Source organism: Apis mellifera, linkage group LG9 (assembly GCF_003254395.2).
Source record: "Apis mellifera strain DH4 linkage group LG9, Amel_HAv3.1, whole genome shotgun sequence".
NCBI classification, from domain to species: domain Eukaryota; kingdom Metazoa; phylum Arthropoda; class Insecta; order Hymenoptera; family Apidae; genus Apis; species Apis mellifera.
The window spans coordinates 59,774-87,003 of record NC_037646.1 but is presented as its reverse complement, the minus strand read 5'-3'; the positions used below and the strand labels follow the sequence as shown (position 1 = coordinate 87,003).

Sequence of the window (27,230 nt, the reverse complement as noted above, 5' to 3'; positions counted from 1 at the left end):
TTCAAATTTAACATATGAAAATGAAAAGAAAGACATAAGAAACTCTACTATCAAAAAATAATACTCTGGTAATATATTTTATGAAAAATCTATGCTATTATTTTATTAATCATTTTTTGTATAAATAAATGAAATTTGTAGATTGAATTTTAAACTACAATTTATCTTTTTCTATATTATCAACAAAAGAATATTTTATATAAATATATTAGTTTCGAAAAACAACAAAAATTTTAATGATGTGTTATCATTTTGTCATGATATGTAATTTGATAAATAATTGATGTGTAATTGAATAAATTTATATAATAAAAGTTTACCAAATTTATCTTTATATATACTTTTAATTTTTCGTTTAAATAATCAGATTTTCTGTTCAAATAAATAGATTTAATCATTTATATATATAATAATTTTAAATATATATAATAATTGAATATATATTGATAGAATATATATTAATAATTGATTATTAAATATATATGAATTTATTTAATTAAGTTAATGAACATTTTTTGATATATTCAAATTACTCAATTTGCTCATAACAAACTCTACAGTAATTTTTTGACTTACCAGTAATTCTTCCAAGATTATATTTGTATCTTTTCCTCAAAGTGTATCCAATGTAGCCACAAGTATGTGCACCAAGACTATGTCCAATGCAATGCATTTTCAAAGGATTTATTCCTCCAATTTCAATCAATTGATAAACTAAACGAGCTGTCATTGCACCGATTAATCTTGTATTGGCCACGGCTTGAGTGTATGGCGGACCTGCACCAGCAATCCAATTCACTATTACCACGTTACAATCTTCTTTTTCTAGTAATTCTTTCATAGTTCTCTGTAAAAAATAATTTTTTAATAATAGTAAAATAAAATTAAAATTATAATGAATAATAACAATTTAATATGTAATAAACGAATAATAACGAAAAAATTATAAATAAGAAAATTAATATAATATAAAAATAATAATAATATAATATAATATATTATATAATATAATATAATTATTATAATAATAATAAAAAAACAACTCTTACTGACGAAAAAAATGAAAATTAAGAATGAAATTTGATAATTTCATATGTCAGAAATACTTGTAATAAAAATTTTATTACAATTGTAAGAAATTAATTGTAGAGAAAAATAATAATTTGTTTCAAAAATTAATATATAGAATTAAAACTTGATCACCTTTCTTGTCATTTTACAATACATGAAATAAATCATGAAATCAATTAAGTTCATATTTTTTTTTTAAATTATTCCTATTCTCATTGAAATTTGAAAAAACTAGAATTTAAATAAATTCAAACAAAAAATACTTAGAGAAAATTCAGACCCTATAGATATTGCATATAATTATAATCTTGGAACTATAATTTATGTTCTCTGCCAATTTATAAACATGAAGTAGTCCTTCATATTAATATTATAAAAATTTAGTCATAGCATAATTCCTATAATTAGTAACCAATTCCGAAGAATCCACGAGATTAATCGGAAAGCTAATATAATATAATAATATTATAATAATATATATATTATATATTATATATTATTATATAATATCTAATATATAATTAATAATTATATAATTAATAATTAATTATATATAATTAATAATTATATAATATATAATTATAATATATAATTAATATCTAATTATATATTATTATATAATATCTAATATATAATATATAATAATATAATAATATTATACATTTTTACAATGTACAACAAATTTTTACAAATTTTATGTGTACTATATATTATAATATATTAATAATTATAGATAAACATACATTATAATATAATATTATAATATTATGTAATATATTACATAATATATTATATACATAAGTTTACTATATATAATATAAGATAATATAGTTAATATAATATAGTAATATAATATAGTGTAATAATATAGCTATAAGTAAGTAAATTAAAAAAATTGTTTGATAAAACATGCAGCAGTTATATGTATGTGTAGTAGTACTCAATAAAGCTGTCATTTATCTAATGTTATAGTATTGGAATCGCAATATCATTGTGATTAGTATCATTGCCGCTCATTCTGACAAACTATTTTGCTTTTATATTGTAAACAAAAATAATTTTATCTAATTTTTCTTTTAATTTTTTCTTCAACAAAAAAATCTGTTCTATTTTATGTGGTTAAATTTTTTTTTAAATCTTTAGTTTTTTAATAAATTGAAAAATATTAGCAAATATGAATATGTTTGAATATGTTAATTTTGTTAATATATTTTGTTAATATGTTTGACTGTTAATTTTTATCGTGATTATATTAATATATCTAAATATATTATATAATATATTTAGATATATTAATATATTTCATAATTCAATTACTAATTTACATTATTTTAAAAAGCCAACTATAATTATAATAATTAAAACAAATCACATTAGTCAATTAAAAAAAATGTTTGCAATTAATTAATAGATTAATTAACAATCGCAAAAACAACATGTCAAATTGATAATAAGTATTCAGAATAAATTCAATTTATTCAAATTGATTTGATATTGATAAATATATAAAATAATTTAAATTGTAAATTATATATAAATAAATTCTTATATAATAAAAAATATACAATATTCTATTAAAAATATTCAAGATTCGTTTCATTTCTTGAAAAGTATTGAAAAAAAATTTATATTTATTATTATGTTCTATTAGATTAATATCAATAATTTAAATAATTTATCGTTTTCCGATTATAATTGGATGAAAGTCAAGTTTAAAATTTCGAATTTCCAAGAATAATTGGTATTGTTAAAAAGTCAAAAATTTTCAATTGATTATTAATACGTTTATTAAAATTTAGTTTATTAAAATTTTTTGGTTTGTTTATATGCTACCACATTTAAAAGATTAAGATCTTACTCATGGCTTTTATTATATCTCATCGACACATATCTATGCTATATAATTACATTGTCTTAAATTTTGATTTTGCTAATATTTTACATTCCATTTAAATATAATTTGTTTTTGTTATATATTTTGGTTAATTTTTATATTTGATTATTATGATATAATTGACATAATGATGCGATTATTTAGAAAAATATTTATAAGAAAATTGTTAACTTAATAGCATCATGAACATCTTATATATATATACACATATTCTAATTTTCTTAATATCTAATTTTATTTTTTTATTAATATCTAATTTTCGACATAAATTATCAAATGTGAGATTTTATATTTTACATATTCATATTTCATTATATATTCAAATAATATTTATCATTTTTCATTCAATGAACCATTAGGATCATTTGTATTAGAATATGTCATATGAAGTTTTATAAAATATCATATCTATTCCATATTTCGTTTATGTACTCACATAAATTAAAAACCTAAGAATAATAAAAAAAAACTGCATTATAAAAAGAATATATATAAAAAGAACAAAGAAGATCATTTGAAAATTGATAAGAAAGAAATTGGGAAAAAAAAGTAAGATTTTACGATTTAAAAAAATTAACTTATAATTAAATTAAATCAGTAGTTTTAATTAAATTTCTCTTGTAATATTATAATAAAGACATAATTAAATATAAAGATATATATTGAAAAAATCTAAAAATAAAATTCAAAATCTAGATTACAGAAAATCTATAAACATTTATATAAATCTATAAAGATATAATTTAATAAAAATTTATAAAATCTACAATGAAAAATCTACATGCAAGTCCTAAATTGATCAATAATTAATATTTTTTTAAAAGAGTAATTAATGAATAGAACAATATATATTTTTATTTTTTTAATATTATTAAATATTTGAAAAAATTTGTAATTTCTAAATGATTTAATTAGTGCTTCGAAGGATATCATTTTAAACATATTTATAATCAAAATATAAATTTTCATTTATAACATATTTTGAAATAATATCAAATATTTCTAATATTTTTTTCATTTCTTTTCTTTTTTCGAAATTTCTTTTCGAAATAAATTTTTTATTTATATTATATTATTATATTATTATTATATTTTTAAATTGATTTAAATGTTAATTTAATTTGATAAGAACTCAACAAAAAATTAATACTTATTTAGGTCTTATTTAAAAAATATTAAATATCATTTTTTCTTCCTGACCATTATCTCAAAACACACTAAAAGATTAGTTTCTCTATAAGATTTAATTATAGCAAAAATGTAGTTTATATTTTTATTAGATTATATCCATCAATAAAAAAACTAATTTAATTATATCTCAAAATGGAAGTTTGACATATTTCTTTCTATCATCAATAATAGCCAAGATATTCAAAATAACTCAATTAGATATCTCATTCTACATATAATAATTAGAATATAATTATATTTTTTTGTAATATTCAATTATTACCATGCAAATAAAATTATTATCAAAAGATAAATATATAATATATTTATTTATGTTACGTAAAATATGTAAAATATACAATGTAATATGAAATATATATTTATTTAAAAATATTATGTAAAATATTTATGTAAAAATTCACAATCTACTTATTAAATATGAGTTAATTTTAAATTAAACATGAATTTATGACTTTATTTCATTTTGATTTTTATTATTTTTTTATTGTGACATAAAAAATATGCTTATTTTTAAATGATTTGCATATACAAGTCCCGAAATTTGATTATATTATCAAATTTTACTCATTACTCATAGCATCAAATCATAGAATCAAAATAATGCACATGCTATCTTCTTGATAAAGAATAAATATTAAGAATAAATATATTAACGTACTTACCATAACCCACGTTTTGTCACCATTATCAAGAAATCCATGAACGATAAGATAAAGATTATTCTGTTTTTTAAGAGCTGAATCATGAATAGTTTCGTCTTTATCTATCTTCAATTCTTGCGGTTGTTCTATGATTTCACGAATATAAAGTAAATAACGAGGATTTATAGAGTCCGGACGATCTGGAAATGTTGATACTGGTCTATGTTCTCCCGACCATGGTGAACCAATATAAAAGCAACCATATGGTTCATAACATCGCCACATATACCATTCTATAAAAAAAATGAAAAACATATCTTATTTAAATTAAAATATATGAAGTTATTTTGTTTAATCTTATTTAATACTATGTAATACTACAATAATTATTAATATTGTATTAAGTGTGCGAATAATTTCCTTCCCCCTTTTTTCTACAATTGTAACTTTTGACTGAATTACTTCCCATTTATGATGCCATCTGAAACAGCGTTCTTTTGTTTTTAAGAAGAATCGTGATGACCGCTCTTCTAAAAATTTCCAGTGCGATAATTTCAAACAATATGGCATGCGAAAAGTATTATTTGCGTCACTGCTTATTTTCTGCATTTCAGGAAATTAGCTGTTGAAGATACTGAAATGGTTTATGCAGCATTGAAAGATGCAAAAAATAGAACCAAAGATTTAAAACCGGAAATTTTAATTTGAAAGACGACGATCGTTCAGGTGCACTAAGAAAGTTTGATGATGGTCAATTAGAGAGAATTGCTTAACAAAAACCCAGACACAAGAAGAATTGACAGAAAGATTAGGAGTCACTAAATAAGCAGTATCTATCTAACTGAAATAATTGAGTAATTATTTGGTAATAATTAGGACGATGGATTTCACATGAATTAAGCAAAATAAATAAAAAAAAGACTCGAGATTTCTGCTATTTTGTTTTCACGGCATAAAAGAAAAAGTTTTCTGCACAAAATTGTTACTGGCGATGAAAAATAAGTTTAATATGACAATCTCAAACGACGGAAATCATGGGTTAATCCTGGGAAACTGTCGACTTCAGTGCCAAAATTGAATTTATATTGCAAAAAAGCTTTGCTATCTATGTGATGGGACTTCCGAATCATTCATTATGAATTGCTTTCACCTGGAAGAACAATAATTGCCGAATAATATTAAAATCAATTAATAAATTTATACGATCAGCTAAAACAGAAACGTTTATTAGACAAAGAACAAGACACATAATTTTGCAACACAATGTTCAGTGTCATATGTTACAAAAGGAACGCAGGATACAATTTATGCGTTGAGATGGAAAGTCTTGCCACATGCAGTATACTCTCCAGACTTAGCTCTGTCAAACTATCTTTTTCGGAATTTGCAACATCAATTATTGGCACTTCAATTCAAAAAAAGATATCCGAAAATATATTGATAACTTCATAACAAACAAGCAACCGTCATTTTTGGAATGGAATTTATAATTTACCCACTAGATGGAAAAAGATTATAGAGAATAAGAATGAATATTTTGAGATGTAATCTTGTACCTGATATGATTTAATATATATTCTTTAAGATTTATTCAAAATCTCAGATTTATATATATATAATAAAATCTTGAATTTGGAAAAAAAAGGGAGAAAAACTTATTTGGATATCTAACAATTAAAAGAACGTTATTATTCTAAATATATTGATGTTAGTAAAGTCATTCTTTAAAGTTTTATTTAAAATTTTTTAATTTTATTAATATTATAGACTTATTGTGCGTAATATTAAAAAAATTAATAAAAATATCTTTCATTGAATCATTGAAATAGTCTTGATTAAATAAAATAGTTGTCGAAAATTTATGTAGTACATATAGATCGTATAAATTCATATATAATGATAAATATTGAAAATTTAAAATTTAGTTATTTAGATTATAAATTGAAATATTAATAATTTTTTAATTAGTATTAAAATTGATTATATATTTTTTATATATATATTTCATTTATATACTTTGCATATACTTTTTATTTAATTATTATATATTTTTACATGTTTATGTATTTTTTATATATAAAAAATATATAAAATAAAATATGATATATTTTAATATAATATAATAAATAAATTTAATAATTTAAATAAAATACATTTTTTTTATATATGTTGCTCGGACTTGCTTGCGATACATAAGCAATGTTATTGTTGCAATTCTACTAGACTATAGGCTGTGATTGGCCAGTGCTTTTTATTAATAATGCATTAATAAAACCATAACCAAAGTTTTTGCAAAGGAAAATGTTGTTTGAAATTATCTTAAGAATTTTCAATTAACTAATGTATAAACGCACATATATAAGTAAAATTTAATGATATAGTATATATAATACCAAAAAATTTCTTACGAATAACTTAAGAAATAAAACCGACAAATTATGAAATATGTAAAGAAAAAAATTAAATCAAAATAAAGTTATCAATAATAACAATCAAATAACAGTTATCAATAATTTCAAATTTATTAAAATTAGTAAGAAAAGAGTTAATCAATAGATTAATCCAAAATTTTAAATAGCAAATTTATATTTGTCAAATAGCTATTATGTTTTCCCATATACATTTATAAATTTTTTCTTATATAAGATATCTTAAAAATATTAGAATCATAAATTGAAAATGAAATAATATAATAAAATGAAAATGAAATAAACTGAAATAATTTCAAACAATATTTTTTTTTTTTATAAAACTTTCGTTACTTTATTAACAAACTATTAACAAAAAATACTAGCCAATCACGAAATGCATAGCTTAATCAAATTAAGATAATAGCATTAATTATATACTGCCGATTAAATACGAATAAATTCAAACAATATCTTAAACAAAATGTATTGAATATATTATTTGAATATATTATTTGAATATTATATTTATTTATTTATTCATTGTTCATAATATAATTCAATATAATTTTTTATCAATATAAAAATATTTATTATATTCAATACATTTTCATCGAATTGTTTGGATTTGTTCGTGCTCGGTTGGCAGCACATACGTTACTTAACTACATACTCAGCTAGTATTTTTTGTTAATAACTTGTTAACGATCATAATGAAATTTTTCCGTAAGAAATTATTGTTTGAAATTATCTCAGAAATCTTCAGTTTATGAATGTTTTTGAAACAAGAATATTTTTGATATGTATGATATGTAATTTTTCATTCACACTTATTTATCATATTACATAGTACATGATAAATAAAGTATGATAAGTTACAATCATGATTAGTAATGTAATTGATTGCATGACTTCCATTGCAATTTCTACATTAATTGTATGTCTAGATATTTGGCTATTTTTTTATTTTCGATATTTTATCATTGTAAAGTATAATTTTTAAGATTTCTCTATAGAAAGTGATGTGATTGCATTTATTATAGTTAAATTTTTTGGTTATTAACCAGTAAACTAATATGATTTTATAATAATTTTTATTAACTACTTCTTACATCTTCATGTATTACAATATTATCCAATATAATGTACATATATGTGATATTATAATATTTAATATATATATATATATATATATATATATATATATATATATATATATATATATATATATATATATATTCAATATATATATATTTATATAATATTATTGAAATATCTGTTATATAAGATGAATAATATTGAATCTAATATAAATACTATTAAGAACAGATCTAGGACTTATGAAGCGATCAGCCTGGCTTTTATTTTCAACAGCTTGAATACCTACAATAGCTTAACAATAATTTATAAGCGGGTTATAATTTCCTAACAAGATTTTCCAGATTTCCAATTTAAACATCTCACGGGCACTTCATAAGCCAGTAAATTACTAAAATAAAATTATATGTATATAAAATTGTTTTATGATGGACTGTGGAAGCGAGCGCAAAGATCCTTATTCCTACGCGCTACGTCGCGACTCTGTAAGATCCTTCGAAACCGTCCATCAACGCGACGATTGATCTCTTTAATCTCTTTTTAATATGCATTTTCACGAAAAATAAAAATTAGAGGAAAAATCAAGGCTTGCGATAATAATTTATTTTATTTGAATTAGAATAAATATAAATGGAAAACTAGATAGAATTCAATGATGATACAGTTTACATTAAAATATAGTTAATATCATTATAGTTAACTGCAAAGAGTTAAAAGTACCACTATTCACTCAAAACTCATAATATAAACATTTTTACAGTCCTATGATAGTAGATAATCCTTCGAGCAGTAGCATTAGTTATCTCATTTATGCAAAGTCGTTTATTTTTCAATTTTAATATATATTTTCCTGTGATTTATATATCTTAGGAATTTCTTATTTTTACATAATATATTCTCTATTTATGTAAGATTTTAATTGATTGTTATCGAAAATATTGTTTTACATAATTTTTAGTAAGCCTTCATGCTAGACTTTATCGAATACTTTTTTAATGTCTAAAAAGGTATATATACTGTTTCTATCATGATTTTATTAGTTAATGAATTAATAAAATTGTTTGATTGTGATATGTTTTTTTTTTTTAAATCAAGTGTGATCAAGTATTAAATTTTTGTTATTGATTATCTTTTTAATTTTGATTATTATTATTATTATTATTTTTTTTTAATATTTTAGATAGAATTGACAGAAAAAAGGTTTATACGAAGAAAGTGAATTTTTATTTGATTTGAATAGCATTATTATTATTTTTATTATTTTTAATATGTTTAAAAAATATTGTAATTAACTTAGTAATCTAATAAAAATTATTATCATTTTATCATATCTTTGACAGGAGATTTTTTATTTATTTTACCACTAATTAAGTCGAAATTTTATTGATTTTGATTATTAGAATGAATAATCTTGTTTCTTCTTTTATAATTTGATATATGAATGTTTTTGTTAACAAATTCATGATTACCAAAATTTATATTGTTGAATTGTCATAGTTATAGAATTTGATTAGAAGATTTGTTAAAAATGCAAAGATTAATGTTTTCGAAGAAATTTTTATGCATTTATTTTATGCCATCACAGCATTATTTAATTTTATTTGTTATTATTCTCACATAATGAATAGTTTATTTTTATATGACATCAAGTTAAAGATATCTATTAAATTTTTTATTCCTTCTTTAAGGATTTCTCTGATAAATGTAATTGTTTTTTATTTTTTTGATTTATTTGTAATTGATTTATTTTTGGAACTTAATTCTTTTTATTTTAGTTTTATTTTTTATATTATATAATCTATAATATAATCTAGAATATATTAGAATATATATAATTTAGAATATATTATATTATTTTTCATCAGAAACGTAGTTATAGATAATCAAACTTTTTGGATAATTTAAATTAAATAATCAATTGCATTTCAATATTATCTGAATTTTTTAATGGAATATTATATATATATATATATATATATATATATATATATATTTTAATTTTACTTTTCATTAATTATTTTTTATTATTTCATTAATTAGTTTTTATTAATCAATAATTTAATATTCTAATCTATATACAATTATTATTATATATATAATATATATAATATATATAATATTATTTAAATTAATTTCGAAAAATTTATAGTAATATTAATATGAATAGATGATCAGAACTACTATTTGAAATATACTATAATTGCTTGTGAATAATAGTAATTCTATATAAATATTATGTATAATTAATAATAATTATATATAATATTAGTTTAATAATTATATATAATATTATTTTTAATATTATTAATAATAATAATAGTTTCTTATGTTTTTTCTATCGAGTGTTTAGTATTATACTAAGTATAATGTATTGGAATTTTTATATAATTTTTGTTTATAAAATGAATTTCTAAGATTGTAATGATATCATATATGTAAATAAATACTATGAATTCATATATTTTTTGTTGTAATCTGTTTATTATTTTATGCTGCTATTTTAATTAATTTTATTATTTATTATTGTCAGAAATTTTTGTTAATAATTCTACTGTGGAAAATATTATTGAGATATTATTATAAAGATTATAATAAGATTATAAAGATATTTGTTATTGTTTCCATGTTAATGGATTGGATTAATAGCTATTTTAATTTTTTGGATTCTGTTTAAAATTATTTGAATAATTGACAGATTTGATTTTGTTTCTGTATAATGCAATTATTAGCTATTTTTTCTATCGTTCATTATTGAATTAGATAAAATCGTTTTTAAATTGACTGCTGTGATATAAAATAAGTGATTGATGTTTTGTTTGTATTGATGTTTTTTCATTTCTTTTTTTTAGAATGGGAAATAATTTGTGTTATAATTGGTTTCATATTATACTTTATAGTTTATTTTTTTAAACAATTATCATACTTTATGTTTTTTACTTCTACATTGCTAAAATGTGTTGGATTAGTGACGAAAATTATTCTTTTATCTCAATAAATTATTTTTTTAATTTATAATTGTTCTATATAAAATTCGTTGACTTATTTACAATCATTTCATTATTAATAATATTCTAAAGATTTGATGAAATATAGAAATGTTTTTAGTTTTGAAATTTTTTAACTATACATATTGTGATGCTTACAATATTTTTGCTTTTATTATATTTCCATATGGTATAGATACATGACATAATGATGTTTTGTGTATATTTATATTTGAAATATATTGATATCTATTTATATATCATGAGAAATATAAACATCCTCTTTAGTTGATAAAAAAATAAAATTAGATTTTGATTTTTACTTATCATCCAATTAAAATGAAATTATTAAAGAAGAAAATTAAAAAATTAAAATTTTGTTTGTATCACTTAATTTTTTATTTTTTGATTTTTTCACTTCGGAATAGTGAAATTAAAAAATATTTTTATTTTATTAATTATGTAATTAAGATGAAAAATCTAATAAAAAAATGCTTTATATAAAATTTTCTTCTTCTTTTTTTTTTTTACTCTAATATAAATATCTGTGAATAATTAGTTTTCTACGAAAAAAGAAAATTTCAAATAATAATAATATAAATAAATTGTTAAATTATTATATTTATAACTTTTACTTGAAATCGTAAAATTTTTGTATTTAACATTTTTTTATTCAAAATGTCTTGTTTTCGAGATATTTAAATGTAATATTTTTAAACTTTTCAATTCTATATATAAATTACTTTTAAAAAATTATATTATAAGATTTGTTATATTATTAAAATGTTTAGTTGCTATATATACCAAATAGTAAGTCCCAAATGATATATTTCTTTATTGCATATACATATATATACAAGTCTATTGTATATGTGATATCCAGATATAAAATATAATTTAAAAATCATTACAAAATCATTACATAAAAAGGAAAAAAAATTATATTTTATTTAAATATAACATATACAGTAAATTATTTTTAGGAAAACATAATAATATATAAATAATATAAATATAATATAAATAGAGTATTTACATTGTAAAAAAAGTTCCTTAAAATTTTTTAGAAAAATAAATATTATAAGATTCTTATAATAAATTTTTCTATTAATAAAAATAAATATAAAAACTAGTAATGTTTACCAATTAAACAAAAATAAATATAGAAATAAATTATTATTTTATGTATACCAATATTATTAACGTATATTATTTTACGTATCAATATTCTAAAAAATTAACCAAATTATAAAAGTACTATTTTCTAAAGAAAAATTAATAAATATAAAATTATAAAGAAAATTATAATAATGTTCAGAAATCATGTTAGATCATCATGTTAACTAATTACATTTATAAGTGCAATTTACATTTAATACAAGAAGTATATAACATTTCAAATATATACTAACGTAAAAGATTCAAAGAAATAGTCATGAGAAAACATTAATATGAAATAATAACTCAAAGAAATTTTATCTTCTCGAGAAATATTCATTTATCATTTTCTAAACCAAATGATATTTTTTACTATCTGTTGCACACAATTAACGAAATATCATATATTTTCACATTCCAATCTATCGGATATAAATAAAAAAAATTATAAAAAATCATTACAATACATTTATATTTACTTACAATATATTTTATATTAACAAAATATAATATTAAAGTTAAGCAATGTTACTTATGTAATAATTGATAAAAACCTGATTTACTAAATAAATGTATATTAAAAGAAAAAATTAAATTCTTTTTTTTTTTTTTAATGTAATATAGAAAGTACAGATAATTTTGATCGTGTCTTAAATTATTATTTTATTAATTAAATTAATAAAATATTAATTTTTAATTAGTTCAAAATTTGTTAGTAATAATAATAAGAAAAATTCCTCAATTACTTGCGGAAATTACAAATATTTAAAAAAAATTTTTTTTTTTGAGCGCATTTAAATGATGGATTTAAGAAAAAAATGATAGATATATTGATATATATCTGTGATATATTTGACCAAATATTTGGTTATATAATATTAAATATTAAAATATATAGATATATATTATTATATAAAAATATAATAAATTCGTAATAAAATCTTTAATTCAAAAATAAAAAATTAATCCAAAAATATTTAATTTTTAGATTTTGAATATGCGATTAATTATAAAATATGTTATTATATTTATATTTATATATATATTATATATATTATATATATTTATATTATATTTTTAAAAATATTTAACTTCATATTTTAATGTCTTATGTGATTTCTCTTTATAGATTCGAAATATATATAGATATAAATAAATGTATATAGATTAGAAAGCTTTCTATCATTTTTGCTAATAGAATATTATTAAAATCTATTTTATTATATACAATATTATCTTTTAAAGTTTTAATTTTTAGACTTCATATAATTTTTATATATTATGTAATTATATATTATGTATATACTTATATATAATTTTCAATTATAAGATGTGAAAAAATGTTTATAAAATAATTTGTTGTTCACTGATATTAATAATTGCAAAAATTTTTATTAATTCTTATCTTATAATTAATAATATTTTCTATTATCAATTCAAATTTTATGACCATATTATTTGTTCATATAGCAAATTTTAATAGATTTCTTCTTATTTCTAATTGTCATCAAGTAAAAAATTTTTCAATTTTTTGAAAGAACTTTAAAATTATATAAAGATTATTAAAATAGTAATATACATTTTATATATACAAAATATTAATATATTTATGGAATTTTTGAAGAATCGATTGTTAAAACCCAATATAAACGCAAAATTTGATACATGAAAATTTTGGTTAAGCTTGGTTAAAGCTTATTTATGTACAAAATTAATTATAATTGAAATTTTAAAGAAAGAGAGAAAGAAATAGAATGAAATTATTGTCTTCATTATATTATCATCGCATTCTGTTTCTCATTTCCTTTTTTTTAATATAAATATAAATTTTTTATAATTTAATAATTTTCAATGGACATTTTTATGTATTAGATTTTATTTTGATCTCTAAAATCGATCCTTCAAGGATATCTCATGAATATACAGAATAGGGCACTAATATATGTTCACTTTGAATATTGCCGTATATTATTTGTAATAAATGAGAAAATATTGTATATAAAAATTGCACTGTATATGTATATGCAGAGGAGGGCATATTGTGATACAAACATTTTTTGCGTGAGTGAAAGCATAGAGGAGATTTCAAGTCATTTCTATTTTTTTAAAAAATGGAATGTTTTTTTTATTATGATGTAAAAACTGATGTTGAGAAGACTTCAGTAAACATTAATTATTGAAAATTATGTAAAGTTAAATAGTAATAAAATAAATTTTATATCTCAAAAAAAAATCAGCAACACAACAAACCATTTGTATTAAAAACAAAAAACATTTAAATTTTATTTTTTTATACCATCACAGCTATTGTTGATTAAAATTTTACATTTTGTTGTAAAATAAATTTAAAAATAATTATTAATTTTTTATTTATATATTTTTTTAATTGTATAAACAATTAAATCTTTTACAAAATGATAGTTTTTATTTGAAAAATGTTTTTATATTTCTTATACTTTGCAAGTTATAATTAATAAAATCAAAAAATAATCGAATTTTCAAAGATTGATTTCATCTCTGCAAAGTGATTTTGGGGAACAAAAAAATTACATTATATAGAAGCATTACATATTCATAAGCATTATATATTCATAATAGCATAACATTATACATAAGCATTATATATTCCCAAAATTTCATAATGTTTTGAATTTCTGAATTAGAGATCTCTTCTTATAGAAGAATCATAAAGCGGATATGTAAAATTATTATAAAGGATATATAATTATATATTCATTAATATTATATATATATATATATATATATATAATTATTATTATATATATATATATATATATATATATATATATATAATTCTATATAATCTATATATTTATATTAAAAAAATTTTTTGTCTAATTTATTCTACATTCTATATAAACATTTCTTTTCTAAAAAATATATTGAAAAATATATTGTTTAATAATATTGTAAATGTTTACTGATGCAATAATATTAGGTCAATTTTACACTTGGATTTTTTTTATAGTAAGAAGAAAAAATAATAATAAATAATATAATTGCATTTTTACTGAATATTTTTTAATTTTACAAATAATTATTTGTGAAATTTAAAAAATAATAATATTATAAATATTTGTAGGATTTTTATATATTTTCCAAATATATATAATTTGTTTTAAAGATATTGTTTTAAATTTATATTTTATTTCAAAATGTTCAAATACATGAATTTAATGTAAATTAGTAAGTAAAGTGACTTGTTTTATCACATCAGACGGCAAAAGTTTGCACAAAGTATAAGCTTGTTTCATTTAAAAATTTTAAATATTTTTTATGTAAAATAAATAATACAATGTTTTAAGATAAATGATACAATGTTTTTTAAATATATCATAATATAGAAATAAAAGAAATGTTATTTTTTAAGAATTTAAACAATGTTTAAAAAAATATTGATAGAATATTTTAAAAATAAAACTATTATATGACAAAAATTATTTAACGAGATATATAATATATATAATATATTTTATATATATTTTTTATATTTTATATATATAATATATAAAATATGAAATGGTAAATATAATAATATATATATATAATATATAATATATATAATATAATATATAATAATATATAATAATTTCTACTAGCATTTATTTTCTTAAATATTTTTTATTTAAAAAATAAAATAAAATATCATTTAAAAAATTAATTATTTTTAATTATTTCAAATAATAATAAGAAATAAAAGATAATAATAAAAGAAGAAATTATAAAGGTCTATGTGTATATAATAATATATAATATATAATAAAGTCTTCTCTTTGAATTATATTATAAGAAACACAGAATCAAGGAGAAGAAAAATTCAAAAAAAGAACAAAAAGAAATATATTTATTTAAACTTATAATTATTCAAAATAATATTTGCATATCATTTTCAACATTAATGTTCTATATATTTATTTATAATTAATTAAATTATCTTTTATTTTTAATAAATATCAAAATATTTATTAATTACTAGAAACATAAATTTTATTTAATTAATGTACTAATAATTTTTAAATAATAGCAAAATTTAACATCAAAAAAATTTAATAAATTGAAATAAAATGAAAAAATTAATAATTTCTTATAAAAGTTAGGTATAGTGTTTTATAGTTTAATATAGTTAATAGTTAACAATTTAATATTTTAAAAATTATCTTTTTTATCTTAATTATATGTTTTATTTATGTTTTATTTTTATTTTATTCTTATTTTATTCGAGTTTATTTTAATTCATTTATTTTAATTTTATTTAATTAATTCTTCTTTCAGTGTATATTATTATTTTTTATCCATTCAATTATTTTTTATTCAATTTTTTGCATAAGTCTCGTTATTAATTTAATAAAATATCAATATTTATAATGCCTAATTATTATTAAAAATATTCATTTTTATTTTATATATACTGTGTTATGCTTAGAAATAAATCAGTAGATTTTTCACTTTTTAAATAACGTATATATTATACGAATATATATAGTTTTATACATATAATTTTATAATAGTATATATATATATATAATAAAAATAAAAAATTTGTTGATTTATTATAGCAAAAATTATCTAATTCATTAATTTACTTAATTGAATATTATAAAAAAAAATGTATGTATTTTTAACTTACAAGAATTAAATTTCCATTATTTAATTTATTGTTTATTTATACTTTAAAAAATTGTGCATTTAATATAAATAAAATTTGTATTTCCATTAATAAATATATAAATGCTTAAATGTATTAAAAGACAATTAATCAAGTAATCAATTAATTATATTCAGTTTAATTACATATATATATCAATGTATATTAATATTACATATATTTTTCGAACTATAATGTTTGAATATTAATTTGAGTGAATATAGAGTAAATAGAAAAATTTTAATTTTCATATTTAGAAATTCACATATAAATGTTATTCCATCACAGAAAAACAATTTTGTATTTTTGTAATTATATTATTATACATATAATTATATATTATAAATAATAAATATCTAAATATTAAATAAAACAAAATATTAAATATTAAAATAATTTATTTAAAAAAATTTTTTTTAATAATTCTTTAAATAAACATTTATTTCAAAAATTATACTAATTATACTAATTTTTTTATTATGAAAATTATATAATATTTTAATTATATTTAATATTTTTTTTCTAATAATTCTAATTTTTCACATTTATATGATATATTCATTTTATTGATGTTATTTATTTTATAATTTTGATTTTATACAAAATTTTATATAATAATTTTATTCATTTTAAATATATCTTCTATTTGTAATAAAAAAATTATATTTTGTTTGAAATGAAAAAAGAATGTTTATATGTAATAATAATATGTTATAAATAATTTTTATATATTTTATATAATTTTTAAATATACATATAAATGAACGCTTTCTGAAATCATTTTTCTGATTAGGATGCTATATATATGCTATATAATTTTTTTAATGATCATTTTAATGATTTAACATTGAAATCAATTCAAGGAGTTTTAACAGCATTTAAGATCAAATATATAAAATGAGTACTTTATGATGTTGTATATTCTATACATATATATATATTAAGAATTAATTATTCGAAATCATAAATCATATTTTATACAATGATTTTTTTTTTTAGAAAAACGTAAAATTTAATAAGAATAAAACTTTGTATATTAAACACTTTCATATATTAATGTCCAAAATTATACGATTTTATAAATTATCCAAATTATATATTATTAATCTAAAAATAAAACATAAAATCATAAAATATAACAGTACGAAACATTCTTTTTCAATTTTATTGACTAATAAAGTTATACTTATTAATTATTTAAAAATTTAAATTTACATAATATATATTACATAATATATTTACTAATAATATATTAATTGAGATCAATTAACAAGTAATCAATATGTGCGTTTATATTATATAATATCTCAAAGAGAATTTTTCATAATAATATATGATCAGTTCTTATTTTATTCCAGATATATTTATTGGAAAGCTACATAAATAAATTTAATATATATAATATAAATATAAATGAATAGGCTATTTATATATAAATTTTAATAAAATAAGAAATGTGTGCGCGCGCGCTAAAACATTAAACAAATGATACAGAGTGATATTGCGAAAACAATGCCATTTTCAGAGAAAAAAATTAGAGAATCTTTGAAATTTTATATTTATTACAAATATTGGCGTATGGATGCCGAAGTATGAACATGATTTTGAGACTTTTTCCAATCTTAACGGCAAAATAGGGTATTTACCTTTCAAAAGTGGAAAAAATTATTTTTTCATTGAATATTGTTCCTAGTTTTTTTTTATATTGTTAGATATTATATTAGCTATTATATTTTATTTATCTTTTAAATAAAATATTTAATTTGATTTAAAATTAATTATTTATTTAAATAATTAAATTTTTTTTAAAATAATTTTTAAAATTATTTATAAATAAATTATCAAAAATATGATAATATATATAATGAAAATATCTTTTAATTGTAATAATAAATTCAATATAATTATAAAATACAGTTATTTAATAATGTCAAAAAATCAAATTTTTCATCAAATATTCCTTTTTCATGCTATAATTTGCATGATTTGATATAACTGCATAATCATCGTCATAATTTTGATATCTCATGAACCTGATATTTATAAACAAATTTTTAAAATAAATTATGAAAAAAACTATGAAAAGAAAGTATACAAGATATTCAATAAGATAATACTAACTGTAATATCATTTTTATATTTTATAATTTAATTATTTACTTGGTTCACTTAATTCTATCATTAATTAATTTTTTACTTCACAAAATTTCATAAAATTTTACAAAATAAGTAATTCTAATTATTATTCTTCAAATTAATTTAAATTAAATATTAATTATAACAATTATAATAATTATAAACACTATACTATTATATTCATATTATTATTATTATATTATATTATTATATTATTATTATATTATATTATTATTACTATAATATAATAATCTATAATGATTAAATTAACTTTCACAATTTAAAGATGAAACTCGCAATCAGCTAATTTGTCTGACGACTAATGATTAGCGAATTTTTTGTTCGCGTATCTTGACTGACTCGAAAATGTATATATTTATAATATGTATATATTTATATAAGATAAAATAACTTTAAAAGATTTTTATATCTTCAAATATTGTCCATTACTTCTATCTACGTATATAAATTTTTAAAATTTCTCTCTGTATATAAAAGTTTCCAAACCGATTGAACGCCAGCAGCTATTTCATTTTGTATCTTTACTGAGTTACTTTAGAAAACTAAAACTTTTTCCAGATATTCTTTAAGTCATTTTGAATAATAAGCGATAAAGAAGTGAAAATTTATTGTTTAAAAAAAATTAATATATTAAATCACAATAATTTTACAAAAATTCTCATTATCATTATTATTATTATTAATTATGTATTATGTATTATCACGAAATCAATCATTTCGAGATTGATAATACATAATTAATGATAATAATAATAATAATAATTAGTATAACTACCTCTGTAGTAATTAATAATAGCTTTTCTTTTTTTTTACTTTAAAGCTAAGATTTTGCTTTTTATAATGATAAAAAAAACATTGAACTTTGCTAGACTCTTTTTTAAAATTAAAATTGAAAATAAAAAAAATTAAATAATATATAATTTTAAAAATATCAATAATATCAAAATGAAATTTAATATAACAAATACATACTTAATATACTTTCAATCAAAAATTAATAAAATTAAAAAAATAGAAAAATTGTAAATAATAATTTTTTTTCAGCAATTTGGAGATTGAATATTTTAAAGTCATATCTTAACAATCAAAACATATGAAAAAAAATTGAAAAAATATTATACTGTTATCAAATGTTTAATCTTTATAAAAATTTTTTTATTTTAAGGGTACTTGAAAAAAGATTTTTGAAAAGCAAATATCCCATTGTGTAGCATTGATATCATTTTACAGAGAAAATTATTACAATTACTAGCAAATCAATTTTCTGGGAACAGAAATTCTATGAGTGGCATAGCCTCTCAGTTTAATTCTACGAATTTTAGGTTTTGGAGTATCGCTCAATTAGATTGGTCCATGATATTATTGGCCGTTTGTATACTTCACTGAAGACTCGCGATATCACGAGATTAACGTGAAAGAAATTTTGGAGAATATAAGCGTAGAACCTTTTCAAAATCAGAACTTTTTAATCTCAGAACTTTTTTGACTTCCGAATATCTTTAAATATCAAATCTTTACATCTTAGAATTTTCTGAACTCTTAAATTTTGTAATTTTGAACGAATAAAACTTTAGTGAATTCAGTGATAAATCTTTATTATCATATGAACTTTGCTCTTGATCGTTTCAGAATAGAACTTTGTTAACAGCAAATTTTGTAATAAATTTTATTATTATACATCACAGCTTTAATAGGTTGGGGCTAACAATATAGTATATAACATAATTAATGATTATATGCATAAGATAATTATTAATTAATTTTTATACGTAAATGATTATTTTTTTATGTAAAATCTATAAGATTTTTATTATGTAAGATATATAATACATGATATCTACAATATCATATAATATATAAAAATTTAATATTTATTATTTATTTTAAAAAATCAATAATTTTTATCTGTTTTCTTATAATTCTTTTATTGAAATAAAATCATGCTATTTTTATTATTTTTTTCATTATAATTTTATTATTTAAATAAATTTATTATTATTACATTTTTGTATAAATATTTAATTTATATAATAATAAATATTTAATAATTTTGTATAAATATTACAAATAATTGATAAATTATTTTGTTTAATGTATCTCATAGCAATTTTAAATACATTGTTCTCTTCTGAGTCATTTATTTTATTATTATTATTATATATTATATACATTGTACATACTACATATGTATATCTTAAGCTTTGTTTTTCATTTTCTGTAACTTTTTCTTGATTCTTAGATTATTTCATTGTCTATTAATTTTCTAAAATATTGTTATTTATTAATCATTTATATCATGTCTTTAATTTAGATAAGTATAGAATCATTCAATTAATATGATACTGACTTAACATAACTTGTTAAATCCTCATTATATAAATATTATTCTTTAAATCGATCTGAATAATTAATTATCGATATCAAATTTTCGTCATGATTTACAAAATATTAAAAATGGTATTTCTTCAAAAACGGAAACAAAAAGAAATATATAATGTTCTTGATATTAATTTTTTTAAGAATTTTCGTTTTCTTATTTTATATTTAAGTATTTATGAAAGAAATTTTTTGTTTATATTTTTTTTCTAAGCTAATCGATTATCGATTTATAATTACACACAGCAAAATTATAATAATTTTTATTTATTTTGACCAATAGCAATTATTTCTTGTAATGTTATTTTTAATGAACATCTTATTTGAAGAAATTTGAAATTAATATCTATTTTATTTAAATTATAAATTTATTGATTATTTATTGATATATTATTAATTACAAATTTGTAATATCTTCTTTATTTATAATATTTAAAAACTTTTTAAAAAAATCGTTTGCAATTTTGATCTGTTATTAATTTTTGTTCACTTGAAAAGAAAAAAATACTTGAAATAATTTGAATTCTCTAATGTTTTTTCTATTGCGAATGATAAAATAAAATTAATTCTTTATTAGTTAAAAATTTGTTTCTTTTTTATTTTTTTTATCAAATTGCAATTGAATCAAAAGTGGATAATTAAGAAATATTTTTTTTCATCTTTCTTTATATTCATAATGCATCATTAACAATTTTATATTAGCGATTTTTTTATCATGTATTTATTTGATACTTTTTTAAATTTTAAAGATTAAAGATTCTAAAACTTTTGAGTTCATTTCAACATTAATACATTTATTCATTTAACGTAATATATATCTAATATATAATAAAATAAAATGTCATCGAAAACTATTATAAATATAAAATTAATAAAAATAATTAATTAATAATAAATAATTAACTTAAAACTAAAATTATGTTAATACGTTCATTAACAAGGACAAACGTGAAAAACGTTGTATTATTGAGTTAATTCACGATATGATTAATCAAATTGATATGTAATAATTATTGATTATGTTATGTTATTACTATTATAAAAAATTATTATCTATCTCAATCGTTGACTGATTAAAATGAAAATCAATTGAAGCGAGAACAGATAAGAAATCCATGTATTATATACATATATACATGTATATATATATATACATTTATGTACATAAATATAGAAATTCATTAAATAGCTGAGAGTTAGAATTATATTCAATTATCAATTTCTAATATTTATTAACATAAGTATATTTCTATCAATAAATATTAAAATTATAAATCTATCCTGTATGAAATCATTTTGCAAAAATATTACTTCATTATTCTGAATTTATTTAATATTTTACATAATATATATGAAGTGAATGAAAAATCAGATTTATAATAATCAATTTATAGATTTAAAATTTTAAATATTTAATTTTATAGATTTAATATTTTTTTATTAATATGACTGCTATCATATAATGATAGTTTCTTTATAACATAAGAAATTTTATTCTAAATATTTTATAATAATTATTTATACTGTTTTATACTTATTATGAAAAATATGATGATAAACTCAAAACAAAATATAACATTTAAATTCAAAATAAGAATGAAATGAATTATATAAATAATTAATAATATTTAATAATGCGTAAATAAGTATATATTTAAATTTAAATCATATCAAAAGAATTTTTATCAATTTCAAAACAACAAATTTGAATTAGTTGTATACAGAAAGATGATAATATGGGGTGAAGGTGATAATATCAATATACGAAATTATATCAATATAACACTAGTTTAAATTTTGCTATGCGCAATTGTTTATGGTTTTTATAAAACTTTTTAATATATTTTTTATTAATTTATTAACTATAGTTTATTAATTTCAAATCATGTCATTATTTTTGAAATGAATTATATTATCATAATCTAAATAATATATATATATATATATATATATATATATAAAATGAATTATATTTCAGTATTTTGCTACATTTTACTATATTTTGTTAACATAATAATATAAATGTTTGAGTTAGATAAGTCAAATAATAATATCATATTAAATCAAAATAAAATAAAATTAATTAAAAAAATAAATATTTGGTGCTTATTTATTTTGCATCAAAATTTTTTATTTATTTTGCATTAGAATATTGATTCTAAACAGATAAAATTAAATAAATTATAGCAAAAAAATTTTTCAAAGAATTGTGATTGGCAATATAATTTTTATTTATATTTTTATTCCTTGGATTGTTAATTTCCAATTAACAAATAATCATTTACATTTAACAAATAATGATTTTATAGTAAAAATATATTTCAATTGACTGATTTCAATAAAATCTTCTACTTCTACAACTATAAAAATATAACTATAATTTTAATTATAAATCTTTAATTCATAATAAAAATATATTCATATATATCGATATGGATTCAGACTATTTGTTTAATAATGGTAGAAAAAAATAATATAAAAAATATACATAAAAGATATACATACATATATATTGAAAGAATTTTTAGAAAAATATATTGAAAGAAATTTTTTGAAAATGAAAAATCTTTACAATTTCTTTTTTATTTTGCTGATATTTATGCTTTTGCAGTTTTAAGTCATTATCATAAGCGATAGAAATACATGATTAAATTTTTTTTGACATTAAAAGTAAAATTTTTAGTAGTTTTCAATTTTGTAAGGTGATATTATTAAAAACTAATTGCTTTTTTATTTTGAACAAGTATTTGAACTATTTGAATAAGTGTTTATTCAAGAACAATAATATGAATTATCGGAAATTTTTTATTATTGAACAGATACTTATTCAAGTATAATAACATGAATTATCGTTTAATATTAATTTTTCGTTTAATATTAATTAATCATTAGATTTTAAATTTACTTGTCAAATTAGAAGAGATACAATAAATGATTATCAAAAGAACAATCCTTTTCATCTCTTCTATTTAAAAATGTCAATATTGCTTTCAATACATTCATTTTATGAAAAGAACAAATAAAATTTAAAAAAAACAAAAAAATATAAGAGAATTGTTAATAATATCATATACATTTATAGTTCTTATATGCTTATCTTTTCACTATTATTAATTAAATAAAATATATATATATATTTTTTTTATTGAGAAATTAACAAAAAATATTAATCAATCACTAATCATAATCATTAAACGATAATGGTAGCATTGGTTACGTGCCGATTCATTTAATGAATGTTTCCACATTTTTGGAACATTCTGTATACTTAACATTCTTTTTTCTTATGTACAGGATATCCAATTATAAAAAAAAACATGAAAATTATTGAAAAACTATTCTTATTGTATAAAAAAAATGATTCGATCAAAAATTGATTCATTTCAAAAAGATCATAAAATAATTCAATTAATTTTTTTTACATGACCAAATAGAGATCATGATATACATATTGTTAAATGAAGTTATAATGTAATTAATAAAATTAAATACAGTAATCGATTCGTTTTGACATTCTTTATAAAAAATATTAATTTATTTATGAAAAAATTAGTTTAGAATATATGTTATTATGTTAAAAATTTACTTAACAATATAAAAATCAATAAATACAATAGTCGATTATTGCGAATTTTTCAAGCAATAAATTTTATAAACTTTAAAATACAATTATAATACAATATTTTTTAAATTAATAATTTTTCGACGTAAATAGTTTAATATTTTCTTAGAAAGAAATAACAAACTGTATCAATTATATAAGTATATAATGATTCTACATAAAAAATAGAATTTGAGATCTTCATACTATTTCTCTCTATCTAGCCATCTACAAAAAAATTAATTAGATCTAATGCAATTTTATAAATTGTTTATAATTTAATATATCTATTTAGTATAATATAATTCAATAAAACTTAATCGATATTTTTATATCAATTTTTGTATTTTTTTAATTCGATCTTTTAAAAATATTTCATGAATTAATTTCCATTAATATATATGAAGCATTTTATATAGTATTCTATATAATATATATATGAATGCATAACTTTTAATTGGAAAATTATTTTATTAATAATAATTTAATAAAATTACAGAAAAACTATATATTTCGATTTTTAAATGTTTTACGAAGATGAAATTCTAAATAATAATTGTAAAGTATATAATTATAAACATGTGATTGATTTCCTGCCGCTATAATATGTTTACATAAATAATTGAAAAGTGATAATTGCATGATATATGATCTAATGTTACAAATGTATAGGCAATATTCTATATAATAGTTGTAATTTTTTCTTACAAATATTTTAAAAACTAAGATATTTTAAAAAGTAAGCGTTATTTATAATTATATATTTATATATAATTATATATTTTAGAATAAAGTTATTTTGAATCCTATTCTCTACAATATATTTAAAAATTATCAAAATTAGAAAGAAAATAATTTTTTTGCCATTTCATTTATAATTATAATTCATTTATAATGTTTTATTTACTATTATAATAATCATAATAAATAAAAAATTGGAGGAATTATACAAAATTATTTTTATAATTGTAATATTTATAATTAATATTTATAATTATAATATTTATTGTAATATCATTGTTTTTTTTTAAAGATTGATTGTAATGAAAAATAAACTCAGAATAAAAAAATCTCATAACTAAAATTAATTTATTTTATATTTCTTTTACAATTGCTGTATATCAGTTTTACAGTTAAATTTAAAACATGTGTCCATATACAATTAATTTATATTATATATATATTTTTTTTTTCATGATTCTCGTGATGAATATAAATAAAATAATATGATTAAATATTTCTTTTTCGCTTCGATTAATTTCTACTTTCCGAAATAGCGAAATATATATGTTGAAATATCTGAAATATTTGCCGAAATTATGTATATCAATAAAAATAAAGATAAAGAAAAAAATTAGAAAAAAAAATATAATAAAAATAGATTTGTTTCATAATGCAAAATAGTACTCACATTTAAAACTAAAATTATTAAAATGGAATAAAGAAACAAAATGTACATACTAAGCCAGTTTATTATATTGATTTTAATAAAAATGAAATTACTCATAAACTGCGCAATTTATGCAAATTACTTAAAATCACTTTTACGTAGAAAATTATTGATGCTTTCTTCTTGATGTTTAATTCAGGTAATAAGATATTTATAAACATCGAGTACTTTAATATTGAATTTTTTACTAAAATTGTTTTGTTTTTTTTTTAAATTAATATTTTGATCGACAGAAATAATAGTAACTTAAAACTTATTAATTTCTTTTTGCAATATTTCACATTCCGAATAATAGAAATCGTTATTAAGTTTATAGACTGTTCTCATGAATTATTGCAAAGAATGAATTATATCAATATTTGTAAATAATTCTATACAAATTGTTCTTATAAAAAAATATCACAAATTATTTACTAATGAACATGCATTGTTAAGAAAGCGTATGATTTCGTCGAACTTTAGAATTGCATTTAATACATTGTCTATAAAAGTAAAATCATCTATTCCTATGGCAAAATATAAGAATTACTGAATT

General features: G+C 17.4%; 1 protein-coding gene across 5 annotated transcripts in view; it reads right to left on the bottom strand.

The window, feature by feature from the left end:
* LOC726880 (pancreatic lipase-related protein 2-like) overlaps positions 1–27,230 on the bottom strand; it is a 79,862-nt gene that overhangs the window by 25,372 nt on the left and 27,260 nt on the right. For 3 of the 5 annotated variants that reach the window (XM_026442631.1, XM_026442633.1, NM_001242576.1), the window contains 2 exon segments: positions 4,819–5,090; positions 577–847 (listed from right to left, as the gene is read on the bottom strand). In XM_026442631.1, coding sequence (XP_026298416.1) covers positions 577–847; positions 4,819–5,090 — 543 coding nt within the window. 5 annotated transcript variants of the gene reach the window in all.